At 34.6% G+C, this 18659-nt stretch overlaps 4 protein-coding genes across 5 annotated transcripts; 2 read left to right on the top strand and 2 right to left on the bottom strand.

Annotated features, from left to right (window-relative positions):
• Positions 1 to 825: 825 nt before the first annotated feature.
• Positions 826 to 4743, bottom strand: LOC102602362 (thioredoxin-like protein CXXS1). Of its 2 annotated transcripts, XM_006365819.2 has the most exons (4): positions 4662 to 4743; positions 4456 to 4562; positions 4229 to 4351; positions 830 to 1196 (listed from the first exon to the last, which is right to left on the bottom strand). In XM_006365819.2, exons 2-4 carry the CDS (start codon positions 4555 to 4557, stop codon positions 1044 to 1046), a joined length of 378 nt encoding a protein of 125 aa, XP_006365881.1. In that variant the 5' UTR covers positions 4558 to 4562; positions 4662 to 4743; the 3' UTR covers positions 830 to 1043. The 2 variants fall into 2 exon arrangements, with proteins under 2 accessions (XP_006365880.1, XP_006365881.1); XM_006365818.2 differs by lacking the exon at positions 4662 to 4743 and having other exon boundaries at positions 826 to 1196; positions 4456 to 4655.
• Positions 4744 to 6183: 1440 nt separating this feature from the next.
• LOC102602034 (oxygen-evolving enhancer protein 3-2, chloroplastic) lies at positions 6184 to 7986 on the top strand. The gene is made up of 3 exons (XM_006365817.2): positions 6184 to 6577; positions 7349 to 7644; positions 7757 to 7986. The coding sequence occupies exons 1-3, from the start codon at positions 6280 to 6282 to the stop codon at positions 7853 to 7855; spliced, it is 693 nt and encodes a 230-aa protein (XP_006365879.1). The 5' UTR covers positions 6184 to 6279; the 3' UTR covers positions 7856 to 7986.
• On the bottom strand, positions 7858 to 10009 carry LOC102601706 (uncharacterized). Its single transcript, XM_006365816.2, has 3 exons — positions 9722 to 10009; positions 9199 to 9404; positions 7858 to 8892 (listed from the first exon to the last, which is right to left on the bottom strand). The coding sequence occupies exons 1-3, from the start codon at positions 9818 to 9820 to the stop codon at positions 8679 to 8681; spliced, it is 519 nt and encodes a 172-aa protein (XP_006365878.1). The 5' UTR covers positions 9821 to 10009; the 3' UTR covers positions 7858 to 8678.
• A 2234-nt stretch (positions 10010 to 12243) lies between these two features.
• LOC102601370 (uncharacterized) lies at positions 12244 to 15920 on the top strand. Its single transcript, XM_006365815.2, has 5 exons — positions 12244 to 12553; positions 13017 to 13208; positions 13298 to 13508; positions 15237 to 15460; positions 15550 to 15920. The coding sequence occupies exons 1-5, from the start codon at positions 12431 to 12433 to the stop codon at positions 15658 to 15660; spliced, it is 861 nt and encodes a 286-aa protein (XP_006365877.1). The 5' UTR covers positions 12244 to 12430; the 3' UTR covers positions 15661 to 15920.
• Positions 15921 to 18659: the final 2739 nt, after the last annotated feature.

The following is an 18659-nucleotide window of genomic DNA, read 5'->3' as shown; positions in this document are numbered from 1 at the left end:
TGGACGGGTCAAGACCCAACCCAATTTCTATCTCAACCCATTTTAATATCTCCAATTGCAACCCAACCCACCCATTTGACACCACTAGCCAGTTTCATGATTTTGCTTAGCTTTCAATTACATAAAAGAACCATCTTTCATTATCTAGGTGTCCTAGAAAAGAGATTCTACATACTCACTCCTTTCGTAATTTACGTCCTTATAAGTAGAAAGATGTAAAAGGATGAATATCCAATTCACGCTAAGAAATAGACGGGATAGTCTCAAACTATCAATAAAATTGAGTTAATATGTAGCCATCGTAATATATTTTGATGCTTCTTGAAAACAACTAAAGCGTGAGAAAGCCACACTCTATTTCTCCACTCGTTTACGTCAATGCTCAATACAGCAATAGATATGTGCTAGACAAATCTCTACGTTTGTGCCAAAAATATCATGTTTGCAAAACATCTTGATCCAGGAAGCTAATACTTTCATACATGATCAGAGGCGGATCTAGAATGAATCTGATTCATTTAATTGAATCATTTTTGTCTCCAACTATGTATACATATCAAAAAATGAATGAATAGTGAATAACCACTGGCTGTCAATACATATTAGATTCGCCTCTGACTGATCTAACTCTTTCTCTTGTTGCAATTTACAAGTAGGTAACGACATCCACAAACAAAAGGAAAAATGTCATTAACATATTTGTGGTAAGTTCTTTTATCGCACATTTATTGGTGCAAAGAGAAATTGAAGTTCTTTCGTTTTCAGGATCCTTTTAGTGTTTGGCATGCACATAGATTCCAGGACCACTACTTATAGTAGGCCAAATACCTTCTCAGTGTACAGAAGAGCCATTCATCGCAGATCAAGTTCATTAACTTGTTACATTATACATACACACCTTGAAGACATTACTATTTTTAACACTCTCCTATAATTGGATATGGAATTATCTTTAAAGATGAAACAGCAGAAGCCACACAAACAAAAAGAACCTTTTGTAGCACATTATATATTTATGTTTGTATATGTAATATGTACTTGGACTAGGGTATATCCGTGGGGTTTGATTGAGCAAGACTGTGGATCCTTTTCTTCATCTCATCTGGATTTGCACCAACTATCTTGTCAACTGGCACTCCACCTTTCAGCAGCAGAAATGTTGGCATGGCTTTCACCTCATATTTTCTAGCCACCTCCTACCAACCGCAAACAAAAAAATGTGTATATATAAGGTAGAATCAGCTTCAACAATATGATTTATCTCGAATTCCTCAAGCACCTTTTATTGTCCTGATGCTTTTATATTCACATATATCAGAACTCGTATTGTTGCTTGAATCTCAACAAGGGATTGAATATAATATGACCAAACATTCAAGTTGCGAAAAGGATCAAAATTGTGAAACTAAGTGGTAGCCCATAATTATATTAGCCAATTATGTCTATCGATCAACTGAACAAAAGCTTCGATCCTCTAAGATTATGTTAGCATTTTAAATTAGAATATTACTACTTGAATGGATTTAAGGAATACCCCTTGTTGAAAGAGAAATAACAAATCTTTTCTTTTTTTAAACAAGTGAAAGAGAAATAACAAATCTTCATACAACAGTAATTCAGTTACATAGCATCATCATATAATTGGACAATGGTTTCTACAGACAACATGGAGAAACTCATCTGTCTATGGAAATTTGTGCAACTGGATTTTCAACAGATCAAATTGACAGCAAAGGAGCATTGTTTGAGAATTACGCAACCAGAATTATTCTTTTGGCAATAGCAAAATTATGCAACAGCCTACTTAAATTAATCAGATTCTCCTACCACAAGTAATAGAGAAAAGATCAGGACACTCTGAAGAATAATTCGGTTAGATAATCATCAAACTCACTCCACAAATGGGAATCCAGTAGTCTTAATCTAACAAATCTTAAGCAATGCTAGAAAGTATCTGAAGTGACTGGTAAAAGGTGAAGCCTTTCCCTAAACAAATATATGCAGATTCCATGTCTAATTGCAGTTAGGAATTGCAACTAGGAGAGCAAGAATCTCTCAACTTGGCCACTTGCAAATAATTGAAATAACTATTCTACTCTCAAATGTCTTAAAGACCAACGAAATTATATCATAAATAACAAAAGAAATGATAGTACAATTGGAAGAGCTTATATCTCAAATATCATTATTCTCTCATTTAAAATGGGAAATTCAAACGAGGTGTGTTTGTACATCACTTCTTCATAAATCATTGCATGGTTTTAATATCTTCATATTTCAAGTGAAGTTTTCTTTTTGAGAAAAGGTAAGGAGGAGTAATTCTAGTATTATAGTGAGCGATGAGAGTCTTGCTGATTGCTTAATATTTTAGGACATGAAAAGCAGCAAAACAAACTTTTGTCACTGGGTGAAAACTTGATAAAAAAAAATACCATTATGGTTGACTCAGTTGACCTTTGACAACCATGTGAACAATATCAAATGACTTTGTAGAAGGCTAGAAGCCAATCAGCCCCAAGTGCCCCAAGTGTCAAGTTGGGACAACTAGAGCATAAATGCCTTCAACAGACTAGATCAGATTATAAGCAAAAAATGGAACTTGGAATATTCACACCAGAAAATAGAAAGGGTAGAACAAAAGATTCAGCAAAACGATAAAGATGTCAATCTTAGGCCTTTTCTGTTGGGTGTTGCAGGACTTTTAGTAAAACAAATCCCATCAGAAGCATCTTTTAGTCCAAACAGTTCCTTTTTTCATGCAAATCTCCTTTTCAAGTGGGTGATACTAAATTACTAACTAGGTAGAAAAGGACCCAGCTTTTGTACAACAGGAGTTGCCTCCTCGTCTGATTGAAAGGCCCAGCATAGTAGACAAGCCAAAAGAATCAAAAGGAAGAACCAAACTAATCAACTTTTTATGAATGTAAATGAGTTATTCACTTTGTCTACGAACATTTCTTGTTGCACGATGTGATATTGGCATATTATATGCCAAGGTCACTCTGACCTCATTGTATGAATGATTCATCATAATCAAGGACTGACCTCCAGACACTAGACAGTAGGACGGCTGAACATAAGTTTGACCATCCAACTAAGCAATTCTTGGAGAACAGGCATAATATGTCCACACCCAGTAGCTCATGAAACTAAGGAGACTGAATATTAGTGAGAAATGATTTGTCATAAATTACATGTTTGAGCGAAGGAGAAGATAAAAGAGATGGTCTCAATTAAGGACATTTCAAGAGTCAATCAGTTTAAAGATCAAATTTTGACTTGGTGTAGAGAATTTATAAAAGACCCCCTTGACACCAAATGAAATCCCTATCCATGATGTTGGACTCTGCTGTAAAAGCAAGATAAATTAAACCCAAGGCTGGTAGAAACCAAAAAGTCCAGTACCATTCATTATTTGATCAGAGGATATATTTAGTCCAATATATCACATCCTCCTCAAAATACCCCTCTCAAATGTGCTTCCTGATCAAGCTGTGAGCTTTTAGACGGAGCGCATTATCGAAATATTTGTAGAGAAGGATGAATTTCAGCCCAATAATTGGATCCTCACATCTTTTATACTTTGTTTATGAGATCTCAACATGCAATATTCAATTAGAGAAATATATTACCGGAAAGCTAAAGGAGGACCTTTACAGCTCTAATATAAGACATCAACTCGGCTATTCTTTTATCAAGTCAACTGGCTCATACAAACTACCTCTCTTGATGATTTCCAGCTCTTACCCTTTCTCGTTCATTTGATTGTGATCTCTTAATCAATGAAGAAACACAAGTTTCTAGTATTTCCTTGAAAAATTGAACATATTGCACTAGCAATCCCGCCATGATTTTCATGATACAACTCATACTTGATCAAAATAAATTAAAATTATCCAAATCTATACCAAAGTTCTTACTATGTCACATGCCTTAAAGTCATGCAAATTAACTCGAACATCTAGAATACAATCAGCTACTTACTCAGGAAGTGGATTACACTTTAAAAACCCGACCAGAGAGACACACAGTGATACAATATAATACATACTACCATTAACAAGGTTAAGCTTATATCCCTCAAAGGGATGCCACAGGCAAGTAACCTCTCATAACTAGACCAGCCCTTAGAAGTATGTTTAGCAAGGGAAATTTCTGCATCCTTTTTTTCTCATCTTTTAGGCTTTAAAGTTGCGTCTTTTACACCAAAGGGCTAAAAAGACCTTACCTTGACCTCATCCACATCAACTGTGAGAAAAGACATATTATGGTACATAGAAGCCAATTCCTCCATAAAGGGTTTCATAGCCACAGAGGGAATACACCAAACAGCCGTAAAGTGTGCCACAATCTACAAATACACACAAGGAAAAAATGAATTTGTACACATACTAGAAACTGGAAACATCAATAAAGATTCCAACTTTTGAGAAACAAAAATCAAGATTTACTTACAGGGCATCCTTGAAGTGTGGCTTGATTTACATGAAAATCCCATGATTCCTTAGAGTCTACCTTCACAACTCTTGATTTAGTCCCCTGTTCTTGAACTTCCATTATTCCTGCTTACAATTGAGAAGGCCAAATTTGTGTTTATCCAAAATAGTTACTAAAGAGATGAAAAAAGGAGGTCTTTTTTTCTAAAAAAAATTAAACCCCACCTTATGAGTTATGCATTTTTGGCTAAGCATTACTGATAGAAGTTTTGGACCTTTCTCGAAGTTTCTTCCTTATCTAGTTTTAATTAATAATGACAAATAGATTAGCCTAGAAATTAATCATTTTTTTTAAAAAAAAAACTTTATGATTGTGCTTTCCTCATCTGATTTTAGTGATGACAACTGGGTTAGGCACAACTGCACAATTATAGTGGTGATTTTTAAGGAATTGCAGTAACATTCTGGAGCACACATAATAAAGAGTAAAAATATCATATAAAATATATATGAAATTTTAGTAATTTTATTGGTTGATTATTTAGACTTTTACTTATTGATAAGGGTTCGATTCCTTAACAAACTTGAGTGGTTGATTTTCAGTTCTACTAAAACTACTTTACGGCTCTATATATAATTGTTGGCTATTGCCTATAAGAACATTAACCAAACTATAAGGATGTCACATGGGCTGACCTGGGTTTGACCCATTAGGGGCCCGAGCTGATTTGCACATATAGAAACTTCAGTGGCACTATTTAAAATTTAGCCTCATTTTTAAAAAGTATAAAAATAATCTTTTCACCAAAAGTAGGAGCAAAATTCTGGTATGTCAGCCAAAAAAAATTACTGTATTTGATATTGAGCAAGTTTTACTTAATAATAATTTATTGTGATCATCATGATTTTGGTCACAACAAATTCTGACAAATTATCATAATTTTAATCACAAGATCTGCCTTAACAAGTTATGGTTATGTTAGAATTTAGTTAGAAATCTTATTGAATTATGGGGAGAATCCTAAATCATCATGAGTTTTTCTCTGAAAATTTTAGAAAAAACCTTTTTGCTTTAAAATTATGCTCCGTTAGGTTTATAGGGGCATGGTTGGGACAAATTATTAACGAATAACAAATATTGAGTTTGCATATTTAAAGGGTATTTTAACCCTTTTCCTCTTATTTTAAGTGATGATATTGTATAGATTTGGCTAAATCTCAAAAGTTTTGTACAGTTTCTTAATCTTCGCATCCTGTTATATGTAAAATTTGAGATAAAGTAATTTGTAACAAGCATAAATTTGGAATTTCCTCCTCTTCACCTTCAATTGGTGGTATGTTGTACGAACATCTTAAAGCCTAAAAGGTGAAAACCTTCTGATAAAGGAACCATATAAGACACCTACACTCAATTTATAACGAAGGGAAGGAATCTCTTTTATGACACTATTAAGTTATTATAGTTCAATGTATAATAGGAGATTAGTGCATCAGACTATTTTTTTTATTCATTCGACAAGCTCTAAAAGGTTCATCAATTTCAACAAATATCTGTCATACATTATGACGTGTACATCCAAAATCTCTTTGGTCCAGGTGTCAAGATGCTACAGCTTGGAAAAGAACCTAATCCAACATGTCAACAATTAAGGCATTGATTGGCTGATGGAATATCCAAAACCAGATAAGGCGATCCTAAGTGTAATCACTCTGCATCACAGACACCAGAAATTGCAATATCCACATCATTCGTACCACAAACATTAACTTATAATTCCCAAACACTTGTAATCACTCTTACCTGAAACATTTTTTCATCACCAAAACAAAAAGGTCCTGAGAAATGGCTCATGCTATGGCTTCTATGGGTGGCCTAATTGGTTCTTCACAAACTGTCTTGGATGGTAGCCTCCAGCTTAGTGGCTCAGCCCGCTTGAGCACTGTCAGCACCACCAGAATTGCCTTGTCTAGACCAGGACTCACTGTCAGAGCCCAACAGGGGTCTGTTGACATCGAAACTAGCCGCAGAGCCATGATTGGTCTTGTTGCTGCTGGCCTAGCTGGTTCCTTTGCTAAATCAGCTTTTGCTGAAGCCAGGTCAATTAAGGTTGGCCCCCCACCTCCTCCCTCTGGTGGATTGCGTAAGTCGTCTGTTTTGCTTTCTTTCTTAGTGATGAATCGACTTCTTCTTTTATAGATGTTCCAATTTTTTCAATTTCAAACACATACAGATTTATAAAGTCTGAATTACACGCGTCTAGTCTAGATCCATCACTGATTACTCGAACGATACAATAGTAATATCATAACAGATATACTTACGGACAATTGATATATAGTAAGATTCAGATATAAAAGACAGAGAACCTAGGAGTGACCCTCAAATGCTGCATTTCAATTTTTAGTAATTTGATCCTTTAGATCAAGCAACTTGATATTTATATCAGCATTTCCAATTGAAAGATGGATCAAGGAAAAGATTAATTTAGATTGTTATCAGGTCATGTCAAACAGAAAGGTCCTTAACTGAATTAAAAAAGGAGAATTAAGCTTGAGAAAAGAAAAAAAAGAAGAGGGGCTCATAGAAAGTAGTTAAAGATTGCATTTTGACAAGATGATTTCAATCCTTATAAGGATCTGTAAATTGTCCCTTCTAATTTTAATAGTAATATTGTGTGAGGGGAGCCTTGCCAGGTAAAGTTGTTCGAGCTGTTGTGGTAATAGCCTCTTGCAGGAATGCAAGATTCAGGAGTAGTTATATATGCAGTTGGAACTATCATGGTTTCTCATTTTGGTAAAATTAGATGTACAGAAAATTCCAACTATTTGAACTAGAAAGAATATTGGTTGCAAGTACTAGAAAAGCTAATGCATGGAATTTCCGTACTGATACTGAGATTTGGTTTGGGCAGCTGGAACTTTGAACTCAGATGAGGCAAGGGACTTCAGTTTGCCATTGAAGAATAGGTTTTACCTTCAACCATTGACTCCAGCTGAGGCAGTCCAGAGAGTTAAGGATTCAGCTAAGGAGATTGTTAGCGTCAAGAATTTCATCGACAAGAAGGCCTGGCCTTACGTCCAGAATGACCTTCGTCTCAGAGCAGAATATCTTCGCTATGACCTTAAGACTGTCATCTCTGCTAAGCCAAAAGAACAGAAGGGAAAACTCCAGGACCTGTCTGGAAAGCTCTTTAAGACCATTAGTGATGTAAGTCAAATGCCTAAATTCTTGGTTAATAACATGAATGACATAGTAATTGGATGGGTTGCTTATGATTTCGCTTTCTTCTGACAAACCATTTTTAATTTTCTTTCCTCAGCTGGACCATGCAGCAAAGACCAAGAACAGCGATGAAGCACAGAAGTACTATGCTGAAACTGTAACTACCTTAAATGATGTTTTGGCCAACCTTGGCTAGAAATCTTTTCTGTACTATGTTATTACTTCCTGTAAGTTAACGAATACTTCTTGAATCAATTGTGAAGAATGATTTTGGAAGAATGTTTAAAATCTGAAACAACTAAGCGCTGCATCTGATTGGGAATTTCACTTGATTGAGGCCTGGAAACAATAAACATGGTTGCACCATTCCACATTACTCAATGTTACACTAATCTTTAATTTGCTTCCCATAAAAAATCTACCTCAGTTATGAAGTTTCACTACGTCTTCTGTCTTAAGTCCTTCCGGCTTGCAACACCAGAGAAACATGAACAAATGGATTGGTTTAAACCGAACTTCACAAATGTACATAGCCTTACTGCAGACTCAAATTTAAGTACTTGAATGTTAAGCAGAGTATTAGTATGCAGAGGGATAGATGAGTAACAGCAAGGATGCTAATAGGAAAAGAAGCGGTGAAATCATATTGCAATTAGACCCCAAAGTAGTTGCAAAAAATACATTGAATACTGAACTAGTAAAAGTAGGAGTCAGACCAGCAATGCTTTAATACATTCTTTCTTCTTTTGGGAAAACAACGCAACTCACATTACTGTTTGCCTATGACATATTATGAACATAAAATTACATTAGAGTCGAGAAAAAGTTACAAATAACATAAAATTCAAGAAATGTTACATGAAATATTAGGAATTTTTAAAAGGGAGATATGGGACTCGGTTATGATGAGTTCTCCATACATATTTTTCTTTCATTTCTCTCGTATAGAGCACTGAGTTGATCTAATTCTGTTAGCAAAGGCTGCATATATTGGAAGAGAGTAATTTTTTTTTTTGTATTCATGCATGACCTCCTTGTTGATTCAGCTTCTTATCTTCCTGGATGGTGGCTGTAGCAGAGATGTAGTAGGAAACTGAGAAAAGTCCATGGATAAAGCACAATATCCCTCCTATTGACAAGAAACGATGGTGTGATATGCCACAAGATCTTCTTGCCTTCCCGTTTGACAATGTTCCAGCTACCAGCAATGAGAATGCAATGGCCATAATGATCCTAGTATCAGAACAATTTCTTTTTAAATCTACAACCATGAATAAGATAAGTAATACATAAACAAAGTGCACGATTTAATGAGTACCACAACATTCATTGTCCTCATAAATAAATCTGTCCATGCTATCACTAGGGGATATAATGTGATGGTTAGAATCTTTGAACCATTAATCAGAGGTCTTAGGTTCGAGCTCTTTCTGCAAATGGAGAACCTTTTGACAAAGAGTGTTTTACCCCTTCGTGGTTCTACCCAGCGCAAATCTAAATAAGTCGGAATGGGAGATGAGGGGGGAGTTTGGAAATTACCATTGGAATACAAATGAAGCAAAAGCAAGTTGCTTGTTAGAAGAGGCCTTATCCAGCTCTTCCTTGGACTGGACGCAAATACAACCAGCAAGCAGATTAGAAATAACTTGTGCCAGAACCAAAAGTACTGTTGCAGCCAATCCTAGCTTAAAAGCTTCATAGCTTGGATCTCTACATTCAAAGATCCACACCTTTAAGTCTTGAACCTATTCCAATAAATCAAGCCTAATTGTGTTAATTGCCACAAAATATAATTAAGTAGATAAAAGTGTACCCTCGCTATACTTAAGTATTTTAGACGAGATAACCACACATTTAACATAGCATAAGAGCAGAAAAAGGTTCTGGGTTCAAGTCTCACTACTACCCGCTATCAAAAAAAGATTCCACATACTTGCCCATGAATAACAAATCAGGTAGGCACCTGAAGGAGCGTGTTAAGAATGTAACATTTTTTTAGATGAAACGACCACACATTTAAACATTTTATACTAATCAAATTTCCGAAAGAACTATCATTTACCTTATTTTGTTCTACCTCAGCTTGAATACCTAGTATACCAGCAGCAACATCCAAAATCACAAGAAGAAGACAAACAAGAATGCCAATGTTTTTAGCCATCTTTGATAATCTCGTTGATTAATTAATTTCAGATTAGAGATGGCTGATAATCTTCATGGAAAAACAGGGGATACCCTTATATACAAACATAGAGAATGCATGAAAGCAGCAAAAAAAATGGAGTCCAACGTGAGAATCTGAATAAAGGAATGGATGCAAGAAACCTAATACTTAATGTTGTATATGATATATGAGTAAGATTAGCTGGAGCCTATGGAGAAAAAGTCTTCCTTTGTCTTGAAAGACCTCTTTATTCTACTTTACTTTGTTTTTTTTTTCTCTCTTTAGATTTCGATTCCTTTCATAGGGAACAAGGAAAGCAGGGTATCCCCAGCTCAAAATTTTTGTTATTCTCTTAATTTGTTAAAGCCATATATATTCACTTGCATGTTACTGCAGCTTTCATCCTCTCTCTCTCTCTCTCTCTATATATATATATATATATATATATATATTAATTGTTAGTACGTATTAAGATGATTTGTGTCTTTAACTGAGAAGTATGCATAAATGGATTCTTTCAAATGGTTAAGTGTTTGCCTTGAGATCATGCTGATGCCACATATCATATACTTCTTTGTTCAATTTACGTGACACTCTTTTATTTCTAATTTTTTCAAATAAGACATAAAACTAAAAGCACATTTATAAAGATTCAACCTTGGACCTTTCTTAAAAGTAGACCTTACAAAATGGACTTCCTACTAGGGAAAATTACACGATTAAGCAAATTTATACTACTTAATTACTCATCATAACTATAGTTTGTTATAATTACCACTCGCGACTAACATTAACCATTAATTATGTCGGCTGACTCTGAGTTTATATAATTAGCCACGTTTGTATATGTATAATTCACAACTAATAATTCTTTGTTTGCTTTGTATTTGTATATGACGATAATTTCCTTTGGTTTTTCAGTTTTGTCATCATATACATTCAATCTTTTTGTGTATAACTTTTAAAGTTTGTATAAACGTGTAGTTTTCGAATTTTGTATAATATAATTTATATAATGTAATTTGTATAATATATTTTGTATAATTGTTTAAAGTTCATATGTTTATGTTTGTATCAATTCGTTATTTCTAGTTTTATTATATTTGTATAATTCCAGATTTTATATTACTTAATTATACAAAAACATATGAATTATACAAACGTACCTGTGAATTATACAAACGAGATGTGAATTATACAAATTATTATCCTCTCTCTCTTGCCTCTCGCCTCCCTCTTCCAATCTTGCTCGCCTCTCTCCTCCCTCTCCCAATCTCTCTCGCTAGAATATACAAATATATATGTGTAATATACAATTATCTAACCGATATACATATATCATTCACCTCTCTCTCACTCTCTGCCCTTTCCCAGTCTCGCTCGCCACTATCCTCCCAATAACATGTAGCTACGAATCGTAATTAACAAATTATAGCTATGGAGTGTATAGGCTATTTTTTAGTGGCTATGTACGAAAGTTCCTCTTTCTACTATTTGAAAGTGAAGAAACACCTTGCAGCTTTTTGTGAAAATCATTAAAGCCCAGCCCAAACAGAAAATAAACAATTATACTGGACTCCACACGAAGGTATCCAGTTCAGTTAATAGCTTTGGGCTGATTACTTCTGCTCCTCCACATTCAAATAACAGCCCATCTCAGAATTGTTAGTCTACGTTTCAATTTATATACTCACTCTGTTTGAAAAAAAATGACTTTCTTTCTTTTTTAATTTGTTTCAAAAAGAATGATCCTTTTCCTTTTTAGGTAACATTTTAATTTCAGCTTTCCACGTGACATGTTTAAGGCCACAAGATTAAATGACAATTTTGTACATTTGACATAACTTTAATTTAGGACCACAAGATTCAAAAGCCTTCTTTATTTTCTTAAATTCCGTGTCAAGTCAAACTAGGTCACTCTTTTTGAAATGGAGGGAGTAATATTATTTTTAAAAAATAGTGTTCCTTCCGTTTCAAAAAGAATGACCTAGTTTGACTTGGAACGGAGTTTAAGAAAAGAAAGAAGATTTTTTAATTTTATGGTTCTAAATTAAAGTTATGTCGAATATACTAAAATGTTTTTTAATCTTGTGGCCTTAAACATGTCACAGAGAAAGTTGAAGTTAAAGTGTTGCCAAAAAAGTAAAGGGGTCATTCTTTTTTAACTGACAAAAAATGAAATTAGACCATTCTTTTTTAAATCGAGGGAGTATTATGTATGTTGATAGAATAATTACTATAATTTATTTGAAAGTCATAAATTTCATTTTTTAAATTTATCTTTAAGTAAGAAGATAAACTGTCATTTACATTAGTGTTATTAAATATCAAGAGTCTCTGTCACAAAAATCTAGAAATCCTACGTGTCAAAAAGGAACAAACTAGAAAACTCTTTTTCTGTATCTGTCCATAAACTGAAAAGGCTAGTGTTGGTTCTAGAAACCGCTGAAAGCTTCTTCAAATCATAATAATCGAAATTCAAATGAACACAAAAAAATTTCAAGTCTTCCCAAACAAAATTGATAAATCATTCTTCTGAGCATTTGTATCCCTCTCCCTTCTCTCTCTCTCTCTCTCTCTCTCTCTCTGTGAAGGAGGAGGCAAAAAATGGCAGCGTACAGGTGGAAGAGTTTCAACGATGATGGAGATCGTCCAGAGAAACCTCGTCGCTATGGCGTTACAGAAATGAAGGGTCCCAACTATTCCCTTTTCTCGAGAGGCCTTCTTGAGGTAATTGCTTTAAGCTTGATCTATTGAATGTTGTTAATGTATTCCTAGTTTATTTTGATGGTCATTTAAGGGATAAATTCATGACTGCATATGATATGCCTTGGAATTCAAAATTCTGAGTGCTACTAGCTGTAGAGGATAATTTGCATAATCAATTGGGGGAGGGCACACGGGTAGTAAACACAATCGAAATTGATATAAGTAAATTGAGAGAAAGAGAGAGGTTGCGCGATTTTAGTATTCAGGATTCGTGTTCTCAAAACTTCCTTGAGATAGAAAATTACAAAATTCTGTCTAAAACGAAAGCTTAAAGGGGAGTATAAAATATCTAAGTGAGCTGTATAGCCGTTTCCGAGAGTAACTTGATAGCAGATTGCTAAAATGACTTTGTGTACAGAATTCTGTGCTAGTTTATGTTCTTATGGTTCAAATTTGTTGAATTTCTCATTTTCTTGGTTCATAGGATGTTTTTGAGTCTATGGGTCAGTTTGTTGATGGGCTAAAACTATGTGATGGATCCCATACTGTGATGCCAAAGAATTACATCAAAGAAGTGACTGACATGGCACATAAACACAATGTTTATGTTAACTCTGGTGATTGGGCAGATCAAATGCTTCGCCGAGGTCCTTCTTCTCTTAAAGAATATATTGAGGTATAAAGTAGTTAATATGGCTTAAGTGTTTCCTTTCTGATTGATTTTTTAATCTTAGTAATAACCTGTTACTTGTTGTAATCTCTTAGGAATGTAAGCAATTGGGGTTTGATTCAATTGAGCTTGATGTTGCATCACTTGGTCTACCTGAGGAGACCCTCTTGAGATATGTGAGGCTGATTAAGAGCAGTGGGCTCAGAGCTAAGCCTCAGTTCTCTGTTAAGTTTAACAAGTCTGATATAGCCTTCGCCGGTGACAGAGCTTTTGGGGCTTACGTGATTCCGGCACCTCAAACCTCTGGTATGCTAGTACTTCTGGTTTAAATTTATTTTTGCTCTTTTCTCTTTTACATTTTCTTAGAGAGCGGTAATGTCACCACTGTAAGCTATATCTGTAGATTCCTTTTTTTAGACTAGAAAGTGTCTGCTTGATAAAGTTGAAAAAAAGAGAGACTAATGTGATAGATAGATAATAGATGAAAAAATAAAACAGTGGATGCATCAGGAGATGTGTTCATCAACAGAACAGTAATTTCTTAAGATCATTTGTCTAAATTTCCAGACAGATATTTCCTGAAATGATATTTGTAGAGTACTAGAGGAAAAAAAATTCAGTTCATTCATACCTCTCTCTGTAGAAACACAATTGAGTCCACATACATTGTAGAGGAAGTTGCGTATGAGCACCTTAACACTAATGACCCCAGCTAAAGTTGCAAGTATTTAGTTATATGGCTGCATTTCTGTAACTAGGATATCTTCATCAATAACTGTTTCGAATCTCATGAAACTTTGGATAGTAGGTATTTAAAAATTGGTGCAACCTATGTTGCACAGTGTTTAGGTGTCAAAATTGCTACAACTTGAAAATTAGGATATTGCCGTGGCAAATCAAATTGACCCTTCACAGACAGCTGATATATGCTAGTATTTTCGATCCAATTGGGCCACTCTCCTGACTGTCATTTCAACTCTAGTGGCTACTAGTATCCCTCTTTTCTCGTTTTACAGAGATCTATAGCTTCCTTTTGCTGCAAAGAATTATCTTATTGACCAATCCATTGTAGATCCCAGACAACATGGTAGGACCTCGAGATAGTCAATCTGGATAGCAGGTTTTAACCATTGTCTTACATGGAAGAGCGTCATGTACCATCTCATCTGCTTTATAGACAAGACTAAACTAATTGTTACAAGGATGGGTAAAGTTCACAAATGATAAGCCGGAAAGTATATGGTTTTGCTGTGTAGGAAATTCAACCCCACTTGCGCCACAGCACAGGCAAACTGAAAGAGGGATAGGAGGTGGGAGGAGGGAGTTTGAGGCTTTTTTCCATGTAAATAAAAATATTTTCATTGCTAATTACCCCAAAAAAAAATCATTGCTGAGCTTTACCTTCTGTGCTTCTCATTGGATAAGACATCGCGATTCAAAGGACTTGAGGGAAGTTCACAGCTTAATTGCCATTCTCATTGTACTTGTGATACCTCATTTTCCTAATGGAGGAAATATGTCCTTGCAGTCTAGTAATCTTGTAGTTGCTCTTGACAGCTTGATAATCTTTCTCTGACTGTTGAAGTTCTTCATGTACCTCTTTCTATTTTGCTAAGAATATTTGTATTCTGCAAAATGGAAACTAGTGTCTTATAAGACTCATGCCTTTAAGAATATTTTATTATGAAGCTTGGGATATGAGATGATGCTTTGTGCCCTTCTATTTAGATGCTTCTGTTGTTTAACTGCGATGAGTTTGTGATCTGCTGCCTAACCTAGGACCTATGTTGCCAAGGATATATCACTTTCTGTCTTATGATCACTAAATTTCATGACGGATTATTCAACAGAAACTTCAAAATAGAACTTGTGAAAATTAGCAGTAAAAGATTAGTCCAGTTTTAAACTGATGAGTACATAACATGCGCTCCTGCATGAAACAACTTTTGTAATGTTTGTCGTGCCATAGAAGTTGACGATTGAAATGCATAACAGTTTCTGTTGCATGTTCCATGCTGTTTTGTCTCTCTGCAGAGATGGTTGAAGATGTGGATCTTTTGGTCAGAAGGGCAGAGAGATGCTTAGAAGCTGGGGCAGACATGATAATGATCAATGCTGATGATTTATGTAGGCAGGCTGGTTTACTAAGATCAGATATTGTTGCGAAGATTGTGGGTCGTCTTGGACTTGAGAAAACTATGTTTGAGGCATCAAATCCTAAAATCTCTGAGTGGTTTGTCAAACGTTATGGTCCAAAGGTACTAAGCTTCTCTGAGCAAATATATCTAAAAAGCTACATTGCACAATGAAAGACGATTCAATTATTTCATTTTGATGGTCTTTTCAGGTTAATCTTATCGTGGACCACTCACAAGTAATGGATCTGGAATGCCTCAGAGGACGTAACCTGGGTCAAAATCACTCATCTGTACTTGGCAGGTCATATTTTCTGCTCTGATCTTGCGGTGTCCATAGAGAAAAATGTGCTCATTGTAGCAAACAACTTATCTCTGTAAAATGCTTTGCTGGTCATGTTCAGATCATGTTTAAACTTTTAAATGAAAAAAAAGGAGAGTGTTTCATATATGTACTCATGTACTGTAAGGATTTCAGTCTTTTTAGAGACTTGTTTTCTTGCTTGAAGTTCAGCTGCTTGGTAAGATGTTCTTTTATGTTCTAGTGCCTAAATGGCCGAAAGTTCACCAAATCTTTGAAAGATTGAGGATCTGCGCTTTTGTAGATTATATTGTGTACCTGTCCACCAAAGTATTTGCCTGTTAAGAATGGTCAGTGTTTTTCAAAAAAATTCCATGTTAGGTTGGTCAATTTTTTTGGAAAATATGTTCTCCAAGAAAATAAGTCCCTTAAAAATGAAAAAAATGACTTTCTTAAAGGAAGTAGGGAAAATAAGTTATACCAGTGACATTTCATGTTGATTGTGATTTTTCCATTCTCAAGCACTCCTTATCTTTAACGCCACCTTTGTAGCCGGTAGCCCCTACCCCCAACCTTACCTTCTATAGCATGTGCATGGTCAATTGTTTTAATCATAGGTTGAGCCTAGTGTGTTTGTATTTTATAAATTGTCCCTATGGGGATAATTCTAAATGAAGGGATGAAGGTATACGCCTGCCCGTGGATTATATAATCTTTCAGAAGTTCAGAGGGTAAATGTATCATCATGCAAAACAAACCCATAACCCATTCTTGTTTCCTTCTATTGTAAATCAATTATATTTACCTTGTTGAAAAGGGACTAGTTTAAGATCCATTCAACCCAAGCAATGGTGCTAATGCTAACGATTACTTTATGATATGCATTGTAAAAGTTTGTTCAAATAAGCTTGTGGTAAATTGTCTAACCAGAGATGCAATTTCAGAATCTAATCTGTTCAGTTCACCGGTCTAGAGACCAGTTGATGGATCCCTCCTTTGGATCTTTGAAACAAGTAGTGTACAATGTACATATGCAGGAAAGACTAGGAAGGAATTAATGTATTTCTAACCAACATGGAGGATGGTGGTCAATGGCCATGTGACATTTCTCTATCAATATTCTGTGTGCTATCTATGATTGTTTTGACTTTCTTTTAAAAATATGGTTGCTCAACCAGGTTTTATGGAGACGACGTGCTGATTTTTATTATATTAGTATAAGTTTCAAACATTATCTCCCTTGCATAATTAGAAGCAACTTCTGCTTTTAGAACAATTTAAAAAGAAAAATTAGTGATTCTTGACAAAATTACATACTTAATACTCGTATTTTGCCTTGCTGAACCAGCTGGTAAATACGAGTTAACACGCTTCATGTCACACATCAACAAGAAAGAATAAAACGGTAATTATTCTCATATCGGTGTTTATACCTAATTAAAAACCTGGAGTCTTTCAGAATTTTCGAAGTGTTGAAAAATTCTATTGTATATCTAAGCATTTAACTTTTAGAATGATTCAGTTCATATCGTTTTAACATATCTTGCAAATAACTTATTGCTTGTCGTGTAGGTGACATATCAACAAGTAGGGTAACTTTTGTTTTGTTCTTTTTCTCCCGCTAGTAATAGTAGGGTAAACTATCCAGGCTTAATTTATTTTTAATGCATTTGACAAAAAATAAAATTTAATGAAAGTATTCTTATCATAAAGATTAAAGAAAGGATGTTGGGAGGAATTAAATGTGTGGGATTTTCATCTCAAATGGTAGATAGAAATTGAATTAAAAATGGGACCCTTTTATTTATCACAGGTCACAATTGTAGATGAATTGGCATTTTGAAGTAAGGAAAGTAATTTATTGATCTACATCCATAAAGATAGAAGTCGGTCCCTTCAATCTGCAATTTTAGCACTATGTCATAATCTTTCTTCTTCTTCTAACTTAATGACGGTAGATGTACCCAATAGCTACAACACCAAAATTTTAATGCTAGATCACATGCATCAGTGTTTTGTCAGGGCGGGTCTAGAAATTTTTAAGTTTATGAGTTTTGAATGTGTTAAATTAGGTCTTAGACCTAACTCACACCCCAAAAGCTAGCTCAAAGGGAGGAGGATTACCCAAGCCTTATAAGGAGTTCACTCATCTCATTAACCACTGATGTGGGACTTTTGTCATTCTTTAACAAAATGGTATATATTTTTGTTGTTTATTGGGTTCTGGATAAATTATTTAGAGATACATATTAAGTGAATTTCTTAATGCAAATACAAAGTTTGGATTAAAGCGTACTGAGCCTGTAACTTCCGTTGTAGATCTACCCTATTTTTATTAACCTAAAGAATAGGTGTACGTCCGCAACTTATTTTGGATATATTGAAGCATAGTTGTTGTAGATAGTATAAGAATATGTTGTGTGCAAATGAACATAGATAAATACACGATTTGAAGTTTATGACTCTGAAGTTCATTATATACGCATATATTTGCAAAATGCATATATATGATTATATGTACAAGCTAAATAATTATCCGCATACAAATTAAACCGTATAACTTAACTTAAACGGGTAAAAGCTTGAGTGGGGGATCATTGATTAGGTACATGTGATTTTGGTTACTGTAGCAGTTTATCTAGTTTCCTTCGTAATCAAATTGTTTTATTTTCTCTTGTGTAGGCTTTGTTTGTATCGAATTTATCCTTTCCATTTGTCTTTACAGGAACAAACATTGAGTAGGAAGTTGTAATTGATGGATATTTTCAAAAGTTACTGCCATATGATGGCACTTTATTAACTTCTGTTGTCATGTCTTTGTACACTTATTATTTGTTTTCAACCAATTGATTTAATTTAATTTTCCATTATTAAAATATTCCATGTCGATGAACAGACGTCACATGCCTCCTAATAACTCTTCTAGGTCAATAACTAACAACTCAACTCTATTTAATTCAATTTCTTGACCATCTATTTAATTCACACTATCAATTTGGATTTAATTTTCTTATTCCTGCT

This window comes from Solanum tuberosum, unplaced genomic scaffold, assembly GCF_000226075.1.
Source record: "Solanum tuberosum cultivar DM 1-3 516 R44 unplaced genomic scaffold, SolTub_3.0 scf00590, whole genome shotgun sequence".
NCBI classification, from domain to species: Eukaryota; Viridiplantae; Streptophyta; class Magnoliopsida; order Solanales; family Solanaceae; genus Solanum; species Solanum tuberosum.
This window is presented reverse-complemented; position numbering and strand designations above follow the sequence as displayed.